Raw genomic sequence first — 20372 nt, forward strand, 5'->3', positions numbered from 1 at the left:
CAACAAGACCAGAATTCCCGGCGCCAAGGACCCTATGGCAGCAGGAGTATAACAGCCCACATAACGCACCAGGCACACTGTCCCTAGTCCCAGTGCTACCCGTGTGCCAGCTGGTCCCCGTTCCCGGCAGCACAGCCACCACCATGGTGGGATAAACAGACACAGAGATGCCACAGCCTCCCCCACAGCAATGCCCACACCAAGGGTCTGGTCACACTGGTTTGGGGAGCCTTGCCATGGCTCCTCTCATGCTCAGAGGGACAAGGGGTTCAAGCTGGTCCCTGGGACCAGCACGCAGCCCCCTGGCTCAGCGGCCACAGCAGCCACGTGCCCAAACCCTGTCCACTCCGACCTGCCTGAGACCCAGCAAACTCATGGCGTGCCAGCTGCCACCCTCTCCCTGGCTGCCGAGGAGGCCACCTCCGCCAACATCCCCCCAGCACTGGGACAGGGGGACACCCTGGGGGGCTGCAGGAGGAGGGGGCCAGCCGGGCCGGGAAGCAGGGTGGGCGCCGCGGGTGCTTACTGGGTGATGTCGGCGAGGTCGTCCCTCCCTCGGAAGTTGTCGTGGTGGATTTGGTGTCAGGAGAGACGGCCAAGCGGGGCATGCCGGGGGGAGGTGGCGGTGCCAGCATCTGCGTGGGCAGGTAGTGGCTGGGCACTTTCACTTGACCACTTCCATTTAACTGGGGACAACACAGACAAAAAACAAACAGCACAAGCCATTAGGACGCACACGCACACCAGCACGGCCGGGGAGCCCCAGGGACACCCCCGGCACAGGCACGGGATGTCCCTCACTACAGACATGAGTTTGTTGGGTCTCAGAGCAGCCCTGAACGGTCGGCGTTGGCAGGTAGGAAATGACGGCGGGACAGGAGGGATTTGGGGCATGGTGGAGGCCATGTCCCACAGGAGTCATGACCCACAGTGGCACATACTGGAGCCAAGGTGCTGGGACTCCTCTCTACAGTGACAGAGGGGTCTCTGACGCAGTCCCTGGAAGGGTAAGGGCACCCAGAGCCTCCAAAGGCTCCTGCACCAGTGCTCCATGCCCAACCCAGCTGTGGGCTGCTCCTGATCTGGTGTCCATCAGCCCAGCACTGAGCCACTGCATAGGGGAACAGTGGCCATGCCCCTCACCCTGGCATCCGGCCCTGCAGGTGAGGGGAAACAGGCAAGTGGTGGGCAGAGGTCAGAGGGGCTCCCCAGAAGCTCTGCATCTGGGAAGAAAAAGTGGGGTACAGGATGGTATGGAAGCAGAAACACCCCCAGGCTCCTGCTTCGGGTATGAAGGGTGCCCTTCATGGGGTGTGTGGGGTGCTGGTGGTGTGGGGCACGCTGTGTGTTGGGGGGACTGGGTGTTTGGGGTGATGGTTTGGGTGCTGCATGCACTGGGTGCTGTGTGTGCATGGTGCTGATTACAGAGCTTGTTTGGTGATGGGAGCATGGGGTGTGGGGCACTGGGTGTGTGGGGTGTGTGAGGTCCTATGTCTTTGGGGTGCACTGGGTGCATGAGGGTGCAGGGCGCTGTGGCAAGGGAAGGCCCACAGCAGCACAGTGTGGCTCTGCCACCCCTGTGGGGACACTGAGGACACAGGTACAGTGAGGAGTTGACGGGTAACCTGTGGGCTTTACAGGTGGATGGGACATGTCAAGCCCATCACTCTCCTGGACATGCTGGTGGACGGTGACTCCACAAGATGGTCACACATCCCTGACAGACACCTCGCTACCCTCCAACACCCCAACTCCAGCTGACAGCTCAGCCCCAGCACCCCAACACCCACAGTGCCCCATGTTAAACTGGGGCACTGCACCTCCATCGCCACAGACACAAGGTGCCAACATGGAGTAGCAGGCGCAGCAGCACTCCCGAACCAACACACGGCACGGCTGGAGCTCAGCCCCAGAGAACATCCCACCAGTTCCACCAGAAGACCCCGACCCCTCCGTGCGGCAGCAGAGGTGAGAGCGGCGGTGCCGGTCCAGGGAACTCTCCTCGGGCAGCCCGGCTGGCAGCAGCCCCCGGTGCCCACAGCAAAGTGAGCGATAGTTGAGGGGACAGGGCTGCGTCCTTACCGGTCCGGGCTGCTGGTTGGACGGGTCGCAGGCCAGCGAGACGAGATCTTTGAGCGGGTCCTGCGGGTTGAGATGAGGTGGGTACCGGATGGCCGTGTGCGGGAAGTAGGTGGAGGCCGTCTGGGGAAGGATGGAGGTGGTGGGGAAATGCAGCGCAGACGATGGGTGAGGGCTTCGGGCGATACCTGCGGGCGACAGCAAAAGGGGACACACAGCTGTGTCACTAGCTAGTGGCTGCCCTAGCCCCCCGATCGCTCAGCACTTGCTCTGTGCCTCGTTTCCCCGGCAGGACACTCACCACTGTGCACAGCGATGACAGGACGGTGGTGCTGTGTGAAGCTGCTCAGCCGGGGTGAGGAGTCCTGGGGTGATGGGCTGTTGAAGGGGGACTTGTCCATCTCTGTCTTCTTCACGGTGGGGGAGATGCCTGGGGAAAGCAGGGTGCAACGTCAGGACCTGCCATGGGACTCCAAATCCCATGGCTGCTGCCATTCAGTGCAGTGTTGGGGGAGCTCATTCCGGGGGTGCCTTGGGGTCAGCGTGGGCGTGGGGAGGGTGGTGGTGTGACTGTGTGTGTGTGCCAGCAGGAGGGTGGGCACCTGTGTGGGCACCTCTGGGGGCACATCTGCGTGCATGAATGTGTGTGCATGTGCGTATGTGTTGTACTAGCACAGCTCTGTGTACCTTCGTGTGTGTATGTGCACACCTGTGCACAGGTGTGCACTCCTGCAGGTGAGTGCATGCGGGTGCACACAGCTCTGTGTGTGTGTGTCCCATCCTGATGGCAGAAATGGGTGCCCTTATGAGTGCCACTGTGACCCTGCAGCCCCTACATGGCACACACCTTCTCTGGCACATGGGGCTGGGGGCTACAGGAGCTCCTGGGGAGGCAGAGAGGTGCCAGCATGGGGGTGACCTCCCCAGAGACCCCTGGAAGCAGCAGCTGTCCCGGTCCCCGAGGCCACCCTGGGGCATGGAGGGGTTGGCAGCCACATTAATCCCCCACTGCTGTGGCTTTAGCTCTGGCCATTTGGCCCATGCCTGGTAATGGGTTGAGCCTTTTCTCAGCCGAGCATTAGGAGGATTTCCCAGAACATCCCTTACAGGATTGCCAAGCCCCCCTGCTGCCTAGGCTGAGCCCCCCCACCAGCCACCCTCACCCCTGCCCAGGTCAGCCAGTGGCATAACTCCCTCCTGCCTCCATGCACCACTTTGGGTAGGGGGCTGCACCTTCCCCAGGACCCCCCATGCACCAGCCCCATGGGGCAGGATGGGGCACAGTCCCTCGCACACACCTGCACCCTCCAAACCTCCTTCCAACAGGATCGGTGCCTCTGGCCCTCCAGGCGGGCACCATCAGGCTTTGGCAGGGCCAGGGAACTGGTGTGGAGCCCACCCCGCTGCTGGGGGAGGCAAGAGAAGAGCCAAGGGAGGAGGAAGAGGACCAGCCTCTTTGCCTGCACCTCGGAGTGTGGGGGGGAGCTGCTCTGCCAGCCCTGCAGCATCGCTTTAATTAGCCCAGCCCCCCCTTTCTTAATGAACAGCTAATTGGGGCTTGTCTAGACAGGAAAGGGAAAAAAAACCACCAAGCCAGAAAGCTGTCCACAGTGATGTGGGGCTGGGGGAGTCGACTTGGGGCTGGGAGACTCTGGTGTGGGGCTGCAGGACCAAGCATGGGGTAGAGGCTGGGTTGACCCTACAGAGAGAGCCTGTGTTGAAATGGGGGTCCCTGTAGCAACACTGCAGCCCCCACAGAGCCCTGCCCAAAGTAGGGGGCCACAGACACTCTTGGGAACCTATGGAGACCCTGTGCCTAAATCAGGAAGGTTTGACAGCAACCCCACAGTGGAAAAGCAGCAGGGGTGTTCTGGGGGACTTGAGGGTGGCACTGCAGCCCCCACAGCCAGTGTGTCCTGTGACCTGAAGGCCCATAGGGACACCAGGGCATGGACAGTGCCCAGATGGCTACAGGGGGTTCTGCCAGTGGTTTGCCGAAGGCTGGGAGCAGGATGGGGGCCCTGGGGCACCGAAGGGCGCTGGTAAGGAGGTGACACCTACCCCCTTCCATGTCTTCTGTCCAGTTGCGGCTGCTGCTGGTGGGGGAGTTGGAGGAGGTGTAGTACTCGCCCCCAGGGCTGGTGTCGATGTCATCTTCCATGGACCCCGACTTGTGCCGTTTGCTCCTGGGGACAGGGAAGGGTCACAGAATCATGGAATGGTTTGGGTTGGAAAGGACCATAAAACTCATCTCATTCCACCCTCTGCCATGGGCAGGCACCTTCCACTATCCCAGGTCACTCCAAGCCCTGTCCAATCTAGTCTTGGACAATTCCAGGGATGGGGCAGCCACAGTTGCTCTGGGCACCCTGTGCCAGGGCCTCCCCACCCTAACAGGGAAGTCGACCCATTTAACCCTGCCCTCTAGCATTGGGAACCCATTCCCTTGTCCTATCCCTCCATCCCTTGTCCACACTTCCTCTCCAGCTCTCCTGGAGCCTCTTTAAGCACTGGAAGGGGCTCTGAGGTCTCCCTGGAGCCTCCTCTTCTCCAGGCTGAACACCCCAGCTCTTCCAGCTTGCCATGGGTCAGTGCCAGCCTGTGGCAGGATCTGGCTGCCCCTCGCCTTCCCCATGGCCATGCTCGGGCTGGCACCGGCACCGCTCTGGCACAGCTCTGGTGGCACCTACCCGCTGGAGGACGTGCTGGGCAGTGTCCTCCTCATGCCGGTGCTGGAGGGGTTCAGGTCATAGGCCAAGTGGCCCTGCAGCTCCCCCAGGGAGAAGTTTGGCCCTGTGCCTGTCACCACCGGTGCTGCAGGAAGAGAGGGGGGTCAGGGGGGCCGGTGGGGAGGGGCTGTTGGGACACTGCTGTGCCCAGGTAGCCGAGGGTTGGGCTGTGGAATCACAGTCACACTCACTTCGGGACACCTGGATGAGCTCGGTGACACTGAACACCCCTGAGGTGACGAAGCTTTCCTGGAAGTCTGTTGAGTCTGTGTGGGAGAGAGGAGGGCATGCTTAGGGGGCAACAGGATCACCCCTCCCATCCTGCATTGCCTTGTAGCAATGCTTGAGGGCACCCCAAATTCCCATCTGTCCCCTTCCTCAGCCTCCACTCCCTGCTCCAGCAAGAGACCACCCCAGCTGGTCCCCTGTGCCAAAGATGCCCTGGACCTGCTCAATGTCTCAGTTTCCCTGTGGTTGAGAGTCCTAGCAGGGCTGGAGGCTGCACCCCCACAGTGGGACCTCCATGGCAGCTGCTGTCTCCAAGGGCTGTGCTCTCAGTGGGACTCTGCTGGATGTAGGACAAGGCTCAGGCTATGCCCAGCTCATAGCAGAGGCCAGGCAGTGGATGGCTGGGGCTGCGGGACACCAGAGCTGTAGCGCAGGCAGCTTGACTATGTGTCATGGGCCTCTGTACCCTGCAGGGACCTCCCCATTGGCAGGGACCCTGGGGACAGGCTGGGATGTCCTCGTCCTCTTGCCCAAGCCTTGCCCGCTGCACTCACCCAGCGTGATGGGTTTGCTGTCCTCCTGGTCTGAGCCAATGCCTGTCCGAGGGCTGCTGCTCTGCTCTGCATCTGCAAGAGGAAAACCCACCAGCATGAGCCCCCCATGCCAGTGTCAGCCTCCATGCCAGGGCTGCCCACCAGCTGACTGAGCCCTCGTGGCTGTACTGGGGAAAACTGAGGCATAGGCTGCCCAGCAGCTCTTACTACACAGTAGGCTCACCACCGAGCTGGCACACCCTCAGCCACTGAGGAACAGTCACCAACCAGCCCCCCTTGCCCTCCATGCCAGCGACAGGAGCAGGGACAGCCTCACATGCAGGATCTGGGCACTGCTCCCTGCAGGAGTGGAACATCCAGTGCTGAGCCCTGCTCCAGCCTCCCGCGTCCTCTCCTCTCCAATCACATCCATGACCCAGTGCTGCTCCACCAGGTAGTGTCACCACAGCATGGCACCTTGTGGCACCTTGTCCTGCTTCTGCCCAGCTCCTGCAGGGCAGCAGGGCTTGGGGCAGCACCTGCTCTGACCCTTGGAGCCTCCTCTGGCTCTGCTCCCTCTTGGATAAAAATATCCTGGCTCAGATGCTGAGCTCAGCTGCCCTGGCATGGCCTGGCACAGCCCAGACACTGCAGTCAGGAGCATCCTTCCTCACCTGGCTGCTCCCAAAGCCCATCTTTTGCCATATATTTCTCCCCTATACTCGCTCTTCCTCCTGCTTTTCCATCCTCCTCCTCCTCCTCCCACACCTTGGCCTTCGGTATTTCTCTCTGGCAGCCTTAGCGGATGCCAGGAAAGGACTGAGACAATCCAAAAACACCATCAAAACCACGCAGCTGCCACTGCCACCCCATGTGCCCGGTTTGGGATTTTTCCCTTTCTGGCTGTTTTTCTCCTCCTTTTTCTCCTCTCAAGTCCCTTGCACCCACATGTGGCTCCCAGACTGGTTATCCTTGGCTGGGCAAGTTATCCATGGGGGCCCCATACCACTCCTCACTCTGACACCCCTGTGTGCTGCCCACCGGGCAGATTATCCATGGAGGCAGTGGCACTGTGCCACCTCCCCGCCTGACACTGCTGTGTGCCCACATTCCCCTGGCACTGCTCAACGCCATTGCTGAATCAGCCATTTTGTCTCCCTGCCCAGCTGCCACTATCCCCACCACCCATCCCATACCAGCCTGGCACCAGGCTGGCAGCTCCGTGACATCCTGCCTTGATGCTGCTCACCACCGCCAGCCCCCACCCCTGTGCCCACACCCCTCGCTCCCTCTAGGCAGCCATTTTAGGGAGCAGAAACTCCCCCTGGAGACAGGCACAGGGTTTTTTCCTTCCCTTCTCTCCATTTCTCTTTTTCTAATCCTTTTCCCCCATTTTGAAGCGTCTGCACGCCCAAATATTGGGGTGTAGGTGGTGGGAGTCCGAGGACCACAAACCAGCTTGGACAGGGGGAGTGGCAGTGGGGACCCCCCTGCATCCACGGGCACCGTGTGGCCGGACATGGCCCCTCCTCGCCTCTAAAAACAACAAATCTGGCGGCAGCTCTGGAAGTGGTTAGTGGTGGAGCACAGCCAAGGTGCGGGACGGAGGCTGGCGGTCACAGCTTGAGGCTGGCCCGGCTCCCCACAATCCCTCACTGTGGCCTCAGGGCTTCCTGGGAGCCCACTTGCCTCCCAGATGGCACCCACTTGCCCAGTCCTGGGGTGCTTGGCCTCTGGATAGCCCCCTCAGGCCATGCCCTTGCCTGGTACCTCTGAGGTACCCACACAGCCCTTGGCTCAGCCCAGGGACTTGCACCACTGCTTGTCTTGAGGTGCCCCACATGGACCTTTGCCCATGCCAAACCACCCCAGCCTGGTCCCTGTTCACCCAGGGCACCCAGGAGGGCCATCACTAACTCTGGGTGCCCCCTGGGTGGGCCCCATGTCCCTGGACCTCCACACCATCCCACGGCACCACCCTGACCCAGCACCGCCAATGCCACCTCACCGACCCCTATTCCCGAGAGACTCTTTGGGGACCTGCCCTCAAACTGAGCACTCTGCTCCCACAGCAGCCCAAGGAGCACCGGGGACTTTTCGGAGCTCAGAGGTTTGGCAGCAGGGCCAGCCTCTCCCAGCACCCTTGTGTCCGGGCTGATGGAGGCAGTGGGTGTGAGGCCGGGGCCGTGGGCTCGGTACCCCAGGTGCTCCTCGTGGCTGGGCGGGCGAGCTCGTCAGCAGATTTCTGGCTGCCTCCTCGGCGTGGGGCGGCCAAGTGCTGCTCTCACCGCCATGTGACAGCCGCCTGCACTGGCTGGCGTGCTAAAATGGCGAAAGGAGCCCTGGGCTCACTGGCCTTGCTCCCCACAATGGGTGTTTTAAGGAGACTCCAAATCCAGGACCCAACAAGTGGCTCGACTGCACCAGAGGGGAAAAAGAAGCCTGTAAAGCTCTGCCATGCCCCTGCTGCTTCGTTGACGTTGATCCTGCGCCCTCCACACCCCCTCAGAGGGGGAGCCACACTGGGGGAGCTCAGGGGGGAGGGGGTTCAGTGCCAGGGTCGTCTCCAGGAGGCGGAGGAGAGCGCTCAGTGCCCAAACAGGTCGATCCAATCTCTTTTAAAAATAGCCAAGTGTGTGCCCGGGGGGGAGGGGGGAGGCGCGGGCTGCCTGGGCTCTGGGCCGCGCTGGCAGCCTGGCCCCGTGCCACCCATTGAATTATGGATCCCGCACCCCGGCCCCGCTGGCTGGCACGGTGCCCCCGGGCCCCACGGCGACACCCGCCCGCGGTCTCAGCGCATGGGAACGATCCTCGGGCAGCAGGGCCGGCCCGGGGGGGTGTCACTGCAGGATGGGTGCCCCCCGGGGCTGGCGCAGCTGCGGGAGAGCCCTGGCTCGGTGCCCGAGTGTTGACGGTAACAGGGCACGGTGTTACCGGCAACGGCGCGGGCGCAGGCGCAGAGGCTGGAGGATGCCGGGGGCTGGGGGAACTGCTGGCGCCGGTGTGAGCAGTCCCAGCCCCCCATCGAGGGCAGCAGCCTTCCTCCTTCTTCCCCAGCTCTGCCAGCCGAGGGTAGGGCATGGGCAAGGGTTGAGCACTGCTGCCTGCAGGCTTCTGCCCCGTGCCTCAGTTCCCTTTGGGGCTGGCTGGGGGGAACTGCCCCCATTCCTCATGTTTCGTGGCCATACAGCCCCAGCACCTCCTCAGGTGTCACTGCACTCCTCTGGCTGGCCATGGCGACAGCGTGGACCAGTAGTCAGTCACTGTGGACAGAGTGAACAGCCTGGTCAGATGGAAAACTCCTGGACACCGGAGGGAGACAATGTGCCATGGGGTAGATCCCACTGCAAGAGCTGGGGCAAGCGCGGCTGTAGGAGGGTGTGATTTGGGGGCCCTACCCTGTCAGACCCCCAAAACTCCTCATCCCAGTCTCACAGTGACCCCCAGGTCCGAGCGACACTGCCCGTCCCACTATCCATTCCTCTGCCGCCAGGCTGGGGTGGCCCTTACATAAACCCGGAACAGTCCTGCTTGTGTAACCTCCTTTATATAATACCCTGAACCGCCGCGTGTACCGGGTAAATCCCGGCTGAGCCGGGCCGGCCGGCGCGCCGGGGTGCGGGACCCCCCCTCCGCGCTCCTTCCAACGTCCCGGCCCCCGGCGCCCCCCGCCATGCCCAGAGTGCTGCGGGGCCTGCGGGGTGAGCCAACTTTGCTGGGCCTTAGCCACGAACGCTACGGGGGCGGCAGCTTCTCCTCCCCCTGCCGAGCGAAGCCCCGAGGAGGTCCTGGCCGGAGGCATCCCCCGAGGTGGCGGGGCGGTGGCGGGGGAACGGACGCGCCCCGCTGCCACGTACGCCGGCGGAGGCCAGCTGGCCCGGGCGGGAGCCTGGGAGGCGCGAGCACGTTGGCCGGCGGCTGCGAGCGAGCGGCGCTGGGAGCGAGCGGGTTTGTCCTCGGCCGACCCCGGCCGTAACGGGGAGATGGCAGCGGCCGAGGGGAACCCCCCCAGGCAGGCGGCGCGGCCGCCCCCTCGCTCAGCCCTGCCAGGCCTGGGCTCCATCCAGGGCTGCCGGCGCCCGCGGAGGCAAGCGAGGACAGATGGCAGCAGGGAAAGGGATGGGAAGAGTGGGACAGACAAAGGGAAGGCTGAACCCCCCCTTCCCTGGGACTCTCCACTGCGGGGTGCTGGCATCCTGTCCCTGAGCCCTGGGCTGGGGGCACCTGGGGGTGCAGCTGCAGGGAGGAGGTGGGAGAGAGACGGATGGGGAAGGGAGAGAAAGAAAGGCAGGGGGGAGGGAGGGGGAAAGGAAGAAAGACATTAAAGTGGAGAGAAAGGGAAAGGAAAAGGGATAGGGAAATATTCTGCCACTATGTTGCTGCCCCACCAATCTCAGCCCCGTGCCAGAGCCCCACAGAACAGCCAGCCTCGTCCCCGAGTCTGATGGGCCCCTACCATGGCCCCTCCCATGCTCCCCCAAAACCAGCCCCTGCATCACCACCACGCAGGGCTGAGGTGGCAGGTTCAAGCCCTGCCCAGGACTGGCCAAGACCCCAGTGCGGGGGCCAGTGTGACAGGGGACTTGTCCCCATGCCCCAACTGGCAGTGCCAACCCTAATCGGGGGTGTAGGGGCACACCAGGGGCTTGCGGGCGTCTGTTCCCCCCCTCCCGCGGCCACGGGTAGGAGGGAGCACCGTGGGCATCTGCCACCCCAGCTGTCCCTTGCCAGCACAGCACGAAACCGGGCGCCCGGCCAGGATGGCAACTGCGGCCCCGAGGAGGGCACGGCGCTTGCCAGCGCGGGGGGACGGCGGGTGGCGAGGGCGGGGGACAGCAGGTGCTCGTGAGAGGAGCTCGCTCATCTTTTATTCATCGGGTGCCTAACGGTGCGCGGAACCGCTCTGGCTCCTTGTCCCCTCCGGCGGCACAGGATGTGGCACCCTGTGCCAGGTCCCCGGCAGGCACCGCTCGCGCTACCGCGGCCGCCGAGCTGAGCACGGCGCAACTCGCTTCAGTGGTGACGCGAGGCCGGGGCTGGCAGCGGGCACTGCGGGGAAGCCGTCCGACTCCGGCACGCCGCCGGCTCGGCGCACTGCGGGAGAGCCGGGGAAGCCCTGACCTCCCCAAGGTCGCCGGCACATCGATCCGGAGAGCTCGAGCACATGGAAACCGCCCCGGCAGTGCCAGCGGAGCCGGGCTCAGGAACGGCGGGACCGCGGGCAGTGACGCTGCAGAAGACAGGGGTGGCGGGGGGGTGGCACCCCGGGGAGCCACTTTTCATCCCGCTTCTTCAGCACGCAGCCTTCAGGGCAGAAACCTAGCCCCTGCGGATTCTCTGCTGTCTCGTACCCTTCTATCCTTTCCTGGGCGGGAAGTCCTCCTCCTGGACTTGCTGGGCTCTGCCTATCTCGTTCCCCTCAACTCCGACCTTCTTGGTAGAGATACCAGGAACAGGGGGAGGGGGTTTGCCCGTGTTCATCTGTGTGCTGGGGGGTTCTCCAGCCAGCCTGCCTGCCCGCCGGTGCCCAGCTCTGCGAATGGCAGATCCCAAATATTGTGAACCCCATCAATCTTCTTAGGACCCTAGCGATAAATATTTGCGCGGGGGCTGGCGGAGCGGCGGTGCCCGGGGAAACGCCTGCCCCTCCATCTGGAGGGGCTGAGCAGACGCTTGGCACGGCCGGCCTGGCATGGCCGCAGCGTGCCTGGGAGGAGAGCCCTGGCACGGGCTCCCCGGCAGATTGGTGCCATCTGCCTCGCACCGCACCCAGCGGTGAGGCTGGCGGGGGGAGATAAGCGGCTGCCAGGCGGTGGGAGACGCAGATGCTGCCACAGCGCGGGGGGCCCTGCCTCCCCCCACGTGCTGTCCACTGGCGTCGTTAGGGCTGGGGCTGCCAGGAGCTCGATGCCACGCTGGGGTCCACTGCCTGCTTGCCCTGGGCATCCATCTGCTCCCACCCCGCTCGGCCTGGGGGCTCAGCCGAGGGGCACTGCCGGGAAAAGCTCACTGCAGGGCAGAGCCTCGACTCCCTGCCCCAGGCTGGCGGGGCAGAGAACCTCAGAGGGTGCGAGGGGCCAGCACTGACCCTGTTCTGCCTCTCTCCGGCTATGGGAGCCTGGGTGCCATGGGAGTGGCGTCCAAGGATTGGAGCTACCAGCATGGGGATACAAGTACGGTGGATGCATAAATGGGGATGCAGGGATGGAGGCACTATTGTGAGGGCGCAGCAAGGGAGCCCATGGAGGTGGGGAGCACTGGCGGGAAGATGCAGGGAGGGGAGCACTCTCCTGCCCCCCGCTTCCGCCCGACTGGCTGCTGCCGACGGGAGCTGCTGGGAGGAATCTCTCCGTTATTCTCCGAAGGTCCTGGCACCATTGGCTGGGGAGATTGATTACCATTTTACTGCAATGCTTTTGACTTTCACCAGCGACCTCCGAGCTCCCCCCAGCCCCCCCCGCCCCCCCCCCCCCCCGCCGCACACCCAGCTCTGGGCTGCAGCACTGTCCCCTCCCCCACTGCGGTGTGCACAGCCCAGCCCTCACCCAGCCCCGCACCCATCCTGCACCCATCCTGCATCCAGCCCTGCTTCTATCCTGCACCCATCCTGCATCCAGCCCTCCTCACATCCCCTGATCCTATGCTGCACCCATCCTGATCCCATCCTACCCCAAAGGTACCGGGGGTGGCGGTCGCAGGGCTTGGTGCCGGATGGGAGCAGGGCCGGTGCTGCTCTGGGGAGGACCCAGGCGCCCGGCAATCCCTGCACCCCCAGCCACCCCCAGGGCCAGCAGGACGGGCACGGAACCTTCCCCCAGCCCGGCATAGGTCGTGTGTCAGTTTGCCCATCCGGGGACACGGAAAGCCGAGGATAGGGGGAAGAGCCGAGGGGCAGATCGCGCCTTTGGCATGGGCCTGGGGGTGCTGTCCGTGCGCTCAGCCCCTGCCGAGGCTGTCCCAGACCGCAGGTGGGGAGCGCAGGGCGGGGGCTCCTCCATCCCCCGCCTCCCCAGCGTTGCCAGAGCAGCGGCTGGGAAATTGTGCTGACACCGGCAAAACCGGGCGGCGGGGGCGGGGGAGCGCGGGCGCACGTGCTCGGGCTGATAACGGTGGGCCGCAGGGGCTGCGGGGAGCCCGGACTACGCGGCCGGGGGGCCCTGCGCGGGAGAGACCCTCCCAGCCCCCTGTCTTGGAGGCTGGAGATGCTGCGGGCAGCTCCGAGGAGCGGGCAGGCAGGTGAGAGGAGGCAGGAGAGGGCAGGAGCGGGCAGGCAGGAGGGAGCAGGAAGGAGGGAGAAGGCAGAATCAGACAGGAGGGCAGCACGTCGGGCAGGGAGAAGCTCACTGAGCCCACAAGGCTGTGGTACAGTGATCTCCAGGACCCCTCGAGTGCTGTCACCAGCCTGGCCATGCCATGCAGGGTCCCATTGATGTGGTGGCTTCTTCTCTGCCTCAGTTTCCCCACCAAGGTGGGAGGCCAGGCCAGAGACCCCTCCCATCAGCCACAGCTTGACAGAACATGCCCACTGTGGGCTAGGACTGGGCCATGCAGAGCAGCCACCACCCAGCACCTTGCAGCACCCCACAGCACCTCAGTGGTCCCACACTATTGCTCCTGGCCCATTCTGGTCCCCCTTAACCAGGGCCAGAGCGACCTTAACAGTGAAAGTGAGAGGCTGCCAGGCCTTATCAGAGAGTATTTACAGCCGCTGTGTTCCCAATTAGACAGTCAGGTGACTGTGGCTGCTGGGGACCCAGACACTGGGGTCAAGGTCGCCTGTGTGTGTGGGGGGGGGGGGGGCGTGGGGGGGTGGCAGAGGGGCAGCCACCTCCTGGGGACAGCAGCTGGACATGGCATGGCCAGGGAACCTGTTGGCACAGCACCCCAGAGAGGCACACCAGATGGCACGTGGGGACCCCATTGCAGATGTAGTGGGGGTCCTGGTCCCTGCCTTCGGCTTGGTCACTGTAAGGCTCCCAGTCCACCATCAGGGTGCTCCCAATTCAGCCCAGTCCAGGGTACTCCAGCTAAGTGAGACACTACACCTCCAGCGGAGCCAGCACAGGGTGCCCCCAGTCAGTACACTGTGCCCCCAACACAGCACACAGCACCCCAGTTCAGCCCAGCACGGCCATGTCTCAGCGCAGTACAAGACACTCCATTCCCTCCCCAGGTGCACAGGACACCCGCAGCCCCCAGCCTACGCCTTGGCCCCCCCCTATTCCCAGCAGAGCACCCACCCTTCCCAGTGCCCCCTGGGAATCGGCAGTGCCAGTCCCCGTTGGGTCTTTGCTACCCCGGAGCAGGTGAGTCACATGCACAGGCACGGGTGGGCGGTGCTGACTGCACACGTGCCCACACACCGGGAGACAGGGCTGGGCAGGCAGGTCCTGGCTGCACATGCATGTGCCACTACGTATGTGCCCCACACCAGGAGCAGGGTCTGGCCCTGGCAATTCCACGCTGGAGGCTGTGCCCCACTTTTCGCCAAAGCCACGAGGGCCTGGTAGTCCTGCCAAATCCCTCCTCTGGGTAACAGAGGAGGTCACATGCCTGCCCTGCCTCAGTTTCCCCAGTGACACCCAGCATGTCCCACGGATGGCTGAGCAGAGCATGTGTCCACCATGATTCACAATACTGGCACCTGTATTGCTGGCACTGCCGACACCACGGTGGCCTCTGTGGTGTCACTGTCTGTCCCTGGGCTCTGGCCAGTACTAGGCAAAGAGCCACCAGTCCCATGTTTCCCCTGCTGTGGTGTTGATGAGGGGGGGCTCACAGGGCCAGGGGACATCACCCGATGCTGTGGGCATGGGCAGGAGGTGCTGCCAGGAGGGGACCAATATCTTGCTACCCCCGCACACCTTGGTAGCCTGGCTTGGCCAGAGATGGCCATAGGCCCCTTGATCGCCCCTACAGCTGCGAGTCACATACCCTCCTGTCTGAAGTAGCCCTGTGCAACAGCCCAGCCCTCACCCAGGATCACACAGCATCTCCCCTGGTTCCTCACACACCTAGGGATGCTGGGGGAGTGGCAGGGTCTGTGGGGGACCCCAGCTGCTGACAGGGTGTCTGTGCCAGCATATCACCAGGCAGGAACAACAAACCTGCCCAGGCAAAATACCAACTTATGAGCTTCCCCTTTCCAGCATGTGGGGAGGTGACATGAGCTGGTGGTGAGGACAATGGCTCAGGGACCCAAACTGAGACCTGCTGCCTGCACTGCACATCATGACTCAGTTTCCCCCTTTTGACTGACAGCTTTGAGAACATGTTTGACCCTCCTTGCTGCAATGAAAGCAGCCAGTTCTCCCAGCAAGTCCATGGGACCCCCAGGCAGGTGAAGGGCTGGGACCAGCATCCCCTCAGGGCACAGCAGGAGCTGCCCCCACCAATGCTATTGCTGTGCCCTCCCCAGCCGGCCTTGCTGCCCCTGTCCCTGCTCTGGCATTGAGGGCTTTGCTCTGTAGCCCATGGCAAATGGGCACTGCTGGACCTCTCCCAGATCCAGCCCTTGGGGATGTGCCAGGAACAGGCTGCCCTTTCCATGCCCAGGCTGCCCACCCACTCCTCTTGGGCAGATGCAGGATGTGGGGTTAGCTCTGGGTTTAATCCCCACAAGTCCATGCTGGGAATGCCCAGACATAGAGAAGCATCCTCAGGGACCTTTGCGTCCTCCTGCTCCTGGGCAGCTGGGATCAATCCTGGCTGGGGGAAAGGTGCCAGGGGTGGGGGCACCCACCCAAGAAGCAGTTTGGAGAGAGGGAAGCACTGCAATATCTGCAGTGGGAAAGGTGTTTGGGAACAGTGTCCCCAGCTGGAGATGAGGATGGGACAGATGGGAAGGGAAAGCTAAAACAAACCCCCCAGAGTTGGCTATGGCAGGGCACAGCCAGGCTATGCCCTGCAGGCAGATGAGCACCCACCTCTCTCACGGACGAAGTATGCCAGGTAGAGGTCGAGCTCCTTGACCGAGACGCTGATGTGGTGGGGCTGGACACAGAGGATGGGGTTGGTGCACTGGCCTGACTTGACCAGGCGCTCGCCATCGGTGCTCTCCAGCGGGATCCCTTTGAAGAGGATGACCATGACCAGGTCTAGGCGCCACACCTTGTCCGCCTGCCGCAGGCAGTCAATGCGGCGCATCTTGCCTTTCTGATCGGGGTTGGAGAGGACGCAGCATGAAGGCTTCTTGCCCGTGATGGAGAGCACAAAGTCCTCACGGCACTCGGGCCGGATGTCCTTGCGCAGCTTGGCCAGGAGGCGCGAGGCCCATTTCTGCTTCACCTCTGGCTTCTCGCTCAGTAGCTCATCCTTCACTGCCCTCTCCTCATCCTTTGTCATCCTCTTCTCATGCTTCTTGAAGTACTTGCGCTTGCGGGCCTGCAGGTTGAACCAGGTGTAGGCAAAGGCCCTGACGTGAGGGAGCAGCGCCTCAATGAAGGGGTGGAACTCATCCTGTGGGAGCAGAGGGACAGGGGGTCACTCCTGGCCGAGTCCCTCCAAGCTCCCTCCTTGTGTGGCTGTGGAGCCCTGGGGACCTGCCAGCCTCATTCCCACTGGGCTGTGTCCCAGTGCAACCAGAAGAAAAAGCTGCGGCAGAGGCACATGCCCACGAGGGATGGGGATCCTCTGACTACACAGCGAGTTTATCCCCATTCCAGCAGACTAAAAATCCCATTGGCTGCCATTTTCCCAGGCCAGGAACGTGTGGGGAGTGGCTGGGCAATACTGGAGCCAGTGCTGCAGGGGGACAGGCACTTGCCCAAGGTTGGCCACCTCAGCAGCACCTGGACCTTTTCTCCTTTGCAGGATCTGCTCCCACCAGGTGCAGAAATCCCACCTGAAATCCCAGCTGACACTGTGCCCACCAGAGCTACTGTGTCGGCGTCAGGCGCTGCCAGACCACAACACCCTGGTATCAGGCCTCCATGCCTGCAGCACACTGGGTGCTCCTGTGAAAGCTGTGGGTGCCTTGGACCTCTCCACTCCCTCTGGACCAGTGGGAAACTCCCCCAGTTTGCCCCAGTCGCAGCCAGCTCAGCGGCTGGCGCCTGGCCCGGCATACAAGGCGTGCTCTGACTGCCTTTTTCCATTTGGTGAGCATTGCTGGATGGGTCCGGCTCCAAAAAGAAAACAAGGAAAATGCATCCCTCTCCCTGGCCCCTCCTTCCTGCATCTCATTTTTTTTTTTCAATTTGGAAAATCAGTGCTTCCTGACTGGGGGGCCCACAACCCCACCATGGGATGGAAAAGTGTTGGGAGCCTTCCTGGTGAGGAGCAGCACAGCTTGGAAAGCAGCAGGCAGAGGGTTGAACATCCCTGCGTGTAGTCAGGGTAGCGCCAAACTGGTCCCCAAGGGCAGGATTTGGCCCTTGAGGTCCCTCATCACTTTGGGGAGGAGGAGGAGGAGGAGGAAGGAGCTCAGCTGGATTCCCACTGCAGAGTGTCAGGGCTGAGAGACAGGTGGCTGGTGACAACTGCCACTGCCATGCCACAGGTCATGCCTGGGGAGGGTGCCAAAGGCAAGTGCTGCTCTGCAGTGAGAAGGTGGCCATGGGCAGAAGCTGGGAAAGGACAGAGCTGTGGCTGTGGGATAGGGCGAGCACTCCAGATCTGGCCCCACTCATCCCAGAGCAGCAATGCCATTCCCTGGCTGAAGCAGCTGTGTCCCAGAGTGACCCTGCCTGGAGGGAACAATGTCCCCTGAAGCAGGCTCTTGGCAAGAATTGGCCCCATACAGACTCCACTTGTGCCCAAGTCTAGCACAGATCCCAATAATCCTAAATCTGCTCCCCCAACACAAACCCTGACAACAGCCAGTGTGGGTCCCATGGCACAGGTCTGGGTGTCCTCTGAACCAGTGACCTCTACACAGACTCTGCTGTGACCTGGCACAGACATCCTAGTACAGACTCCATTGTCCCTGAACCCAGCACAGACACCAGTAACTCCCAGCCTCAACTCCTGGCACAGCCCCACTAATCCCCCCAAAAGTCCCTGCAAGCACAGATCCTTCTTCATAGGACAGATTCTGCCACTTCTGGGGATCACTAGCCCCTTTCTGGACCCAGAGCTGTGGTCCCACATGTGTCCCTCCCATGCCCAACAAGGGACAAGGGACTGTCCCTTCACCGGGAAGCCCATTGTACCCATAGGGACTCAAATCTGCTGGCAAACCCATCCTAACCGTGGCGACCCATCCCTGCCCAGGGTCCTCATCCTGCCAGAGGAACCCCTCCTTGCCTGGAGCACCCGTCTCTGCCTTGGGGAACCTGTTCCCACCAGCTGCTCCCAGGGCGGCCATAGGGTCCAGTTCCCGCTTCCCTCCCCAGCAGCAGCCGCTAATTCAGTGCAGCTGGGCAAGGGCTGGGCATGTGTCTTAAATCAGGGAAGAAGGTCAAAGAAAAGTAAGACAGGAGCCGAAAAAAGCAGCAGTGAGTTCCAAAAACAATACTTGGCCGGGGCGGTGGGCGGCTGATCTTCCTTGGTGGCCGGTTATTCAGACGAGCCCGACAAATTGCTGCCATCCCCTGGCCCCGCCACCCTCCCCAGGCAGCCGGCGGCAGGGCTGGCCGCAGGGCCGGGGGGGACACCATGCCATTGTCCTCATCCCTGCTCTCCCGCTTGGGACGTGCCACCCCAGGCACCACTGCAGAGAAGCGTGGCAGGAACCAGGTTATCCGGGTTGGATAAGGCAGCACCCTAGGGTGCTGCTTGTGCTCACTGTGGGGGCCGGGGAGTGCTCGGTGCTCTGCCTCGGCATGGCAGCAGCAAACCCTAGTTTCTGTGCCCTCTCCTCCCACGGTGGAGGAGAATTTACAGTTCTCGCTTGGACCCACAACTGAGACCCTCTAAAAACCCGCTGCGTGCAGAAGCCTCTGCGGCCCTCGGTGCCCCCGAAGCCATCGCAGTCCCCCGCCCCCTGCCACTTCCCCGGGATTACGGCAGGCTGGGAGCTGCACCCAAAGCCAATCAGCCCCTCGCCAACTTTCCCTCCCGCCCGGCTTAACCCGCGCCGCGATGCCGCGGTTAAGCCGCTTTAGCAGGGCAGGCGAAGGCGGCTGGGGGGCACCAGGACAACCACACGGGAACAGCTGCTGGTGGGGGCTGAGGGGACACGCTAAGGGACGTGGGGACTGTCCCCAGCCATGCAGCCAGTGAGTCTTTCAGCCAGTCACACCATCCCGGCTGGCAACAGCCGGCTTCACGCTGGATCCACTTGGGAAGGCAAAGGCAGGGATACACTGTCTGTCCGTCCCAGTACCTGATTAACAGCGGGTTCCCCCCATCCAGCAGCCCCAGTGCCGGCAAAGGACTGGTTAAGTGTTTCTCCTGCTGTTTTTCCTTTGCGGGGCTGGGAAGCAGAGACGTGCTGCAATACCCCAGACGAGGCTGCTCCCGGGGCATTTCCGGATGGGAATCTGGCAGCGGAGCCTGCGCTTGGGCCTCATCCAATCCAGGCTTGTAAAGCCCTGAAACCCAGGCAGGAGCACGCCTGCGTCGGGTGCTGCCGGCCCCGCTCCGGGCCCCCCTGCACCCCCTTTCCAGGGGCTGCTGGAGCGCTGGCTTTCCATGCCAGGTGTTGTGAGGGGAAACTGAGGCACGGGTCAAGCTCGGCTCTGTCTTGCGGTGGAGTGGAGAGAGGAAGGAGGGATGCTCTGTGTGGAGCTAGGTATGCCATGGAAGATTAACTCCGCAGTCCAGGGCTTGGCAGTGCCAGGGACTGGGAAGGGGCACAGCTGAGGCGCTGCCTCATCCCATGCTTCTGCCACGGGCTCGGCAGCGCTGAGGCTCTGCACACCGGGAACCCTCCACCCTGGGGACACGGGGGATGCTCTGTGCCACGCAGGGGCACAGCACCTGGCACGGGCACCGCGACATGGGCTGGCCACCCTCCGAGCATTCTCCGCTCCAGCACCTTGTCCAAACAGGTCGGGCTCAGTGAAACAGCTTGAATTTCCCAATGAAAAAAAAAAAAAAAACAACAAAAAACATTTCCTCAGGAAATTCCGGAGCAGTTTTCACGGGGGAGGCGCTGGGGGTGAGGGGCAGAGGAGGAGGAGAGGGACGGGAGGGGTCAGACACCTTGGCAGTTGATTTTGCTCCCCACCAGCACGGCCTCGGCTGCGGGGAGGAGCGGGATGCCATCCCCACCGCGGGCAGGGCACGATGCGGGACAACCTTACTGCATCACAGCCCTGCAGGGACCCCACAAAGTTTACTCTATGAAAGGATGCTCAGCCACCTCTCCAGGAGCCGCACACCTCCGAACCGCTGCTGGCTCCCACGGCCGCCGCTGCTGCCAGGTCCTGCTCCCCGAGGCCCTGCGAGCCCGGGCAGGGGCTGGCAAGTCAGGCGCTGGGCTCCGTGCCCTCATGGGAAGCGTGGTGGCAGGGCTAATGTGACTACAGAGGTTCCAGTAATCCTGAAAATCCCGCTACCTTAAAAGGGCAGAGTGGGGACTTACTTTCCCCTCACCAGAGCCTGCAAATGCCCTTAGCATAGACCACGGGCCCTCTGGTAGCCGCTTATAACTGTTCTCCGAAGCGCCTCTGGATAATGAGTTAACCTGGTAATGAGACCTGTTGCCGAGACAGATGCAAATGATTGGGAAGTGCTCATTAGAGGGGATGGAAGGAGGCACTTAGGCCCTGAAAGGCACCCAGCCCTTCCCGGGGCCGCCCTGCACCCTATTAGAGCCCATTTTACAATAATTGCTCTAGAGGAGGAAATCTATTTGGATTCATCATAAAGTATTTATTAACAAGAGCTTATTCATAATTTTTGCTGCTCGCCGGTG

General features: G+C 62.7%; 1 protein-coding gene across 6 annotated transcripts in view; it reads right to left on the reverse strand.

Annotated features, from left to right (window-relative positions):
• NFIC (nuclear factor I C) overlaps nucleotides 1-20372 on the reverse strand; it is a 39171-nt gene that overhangs the window by 3592 nt on the left and 15207 nt on the right. For 3 of the 6 annotated variants that reach the window (XM_083880031.1, XM_083880030.1, XM_083880032.1), the window contains exons 2-9: nucleotides 15496-16027; nucleotides 5591-5662; nucleotides 5000-5074; nucleotides 4770-4893; nucleotides 4141-4265; nucleotides 2381-2509; nucleotides 2083-2267; nucleotides 527-686 (exon numbers count right to left, since the gene is read on the reverse strand). In XM_083880031.1, coding sequence (XP_083736157.1) covers nucleotides 527-686; nucleotides 2083-2267; nucleotides 2381-2509; nucleotides 4141-4265; nucleotides 4770-4893; nucleotides 5000-5074; nucleotides 5591-5662; nucleotides 15496-16027 — 1402 coding nt within the window. The remainder of the gene's footprint in view (nucleotides 1-526; nucleotides 687-2082; nucleotides 2268-2380; nucleotides 2510-4140; nucleotides 4266-4769; nucleotides 4894-4999; nucleotides 5075-5590; nucleotides 5663-15495; nucleotides 16028-20372) is intronic. The other 3 variants (XM_083880035.1, XM_083880033.1, XM_083880034.1) reach the window with 1 other exon arrangement.

Source organism: Zosterops lateralis, assembly GCF_965231275.1.
Source record: "Zosterops lateralis genome assembly, chromosome: 29".
In the NCBI taxonomy this organism is placed as follows: domain Eukaryota; kingdom Metazoa; phylum Chordata; class Aves; order Passeriformes; family Zosteropidae; genus Zosterops; species Zosterops lateralis.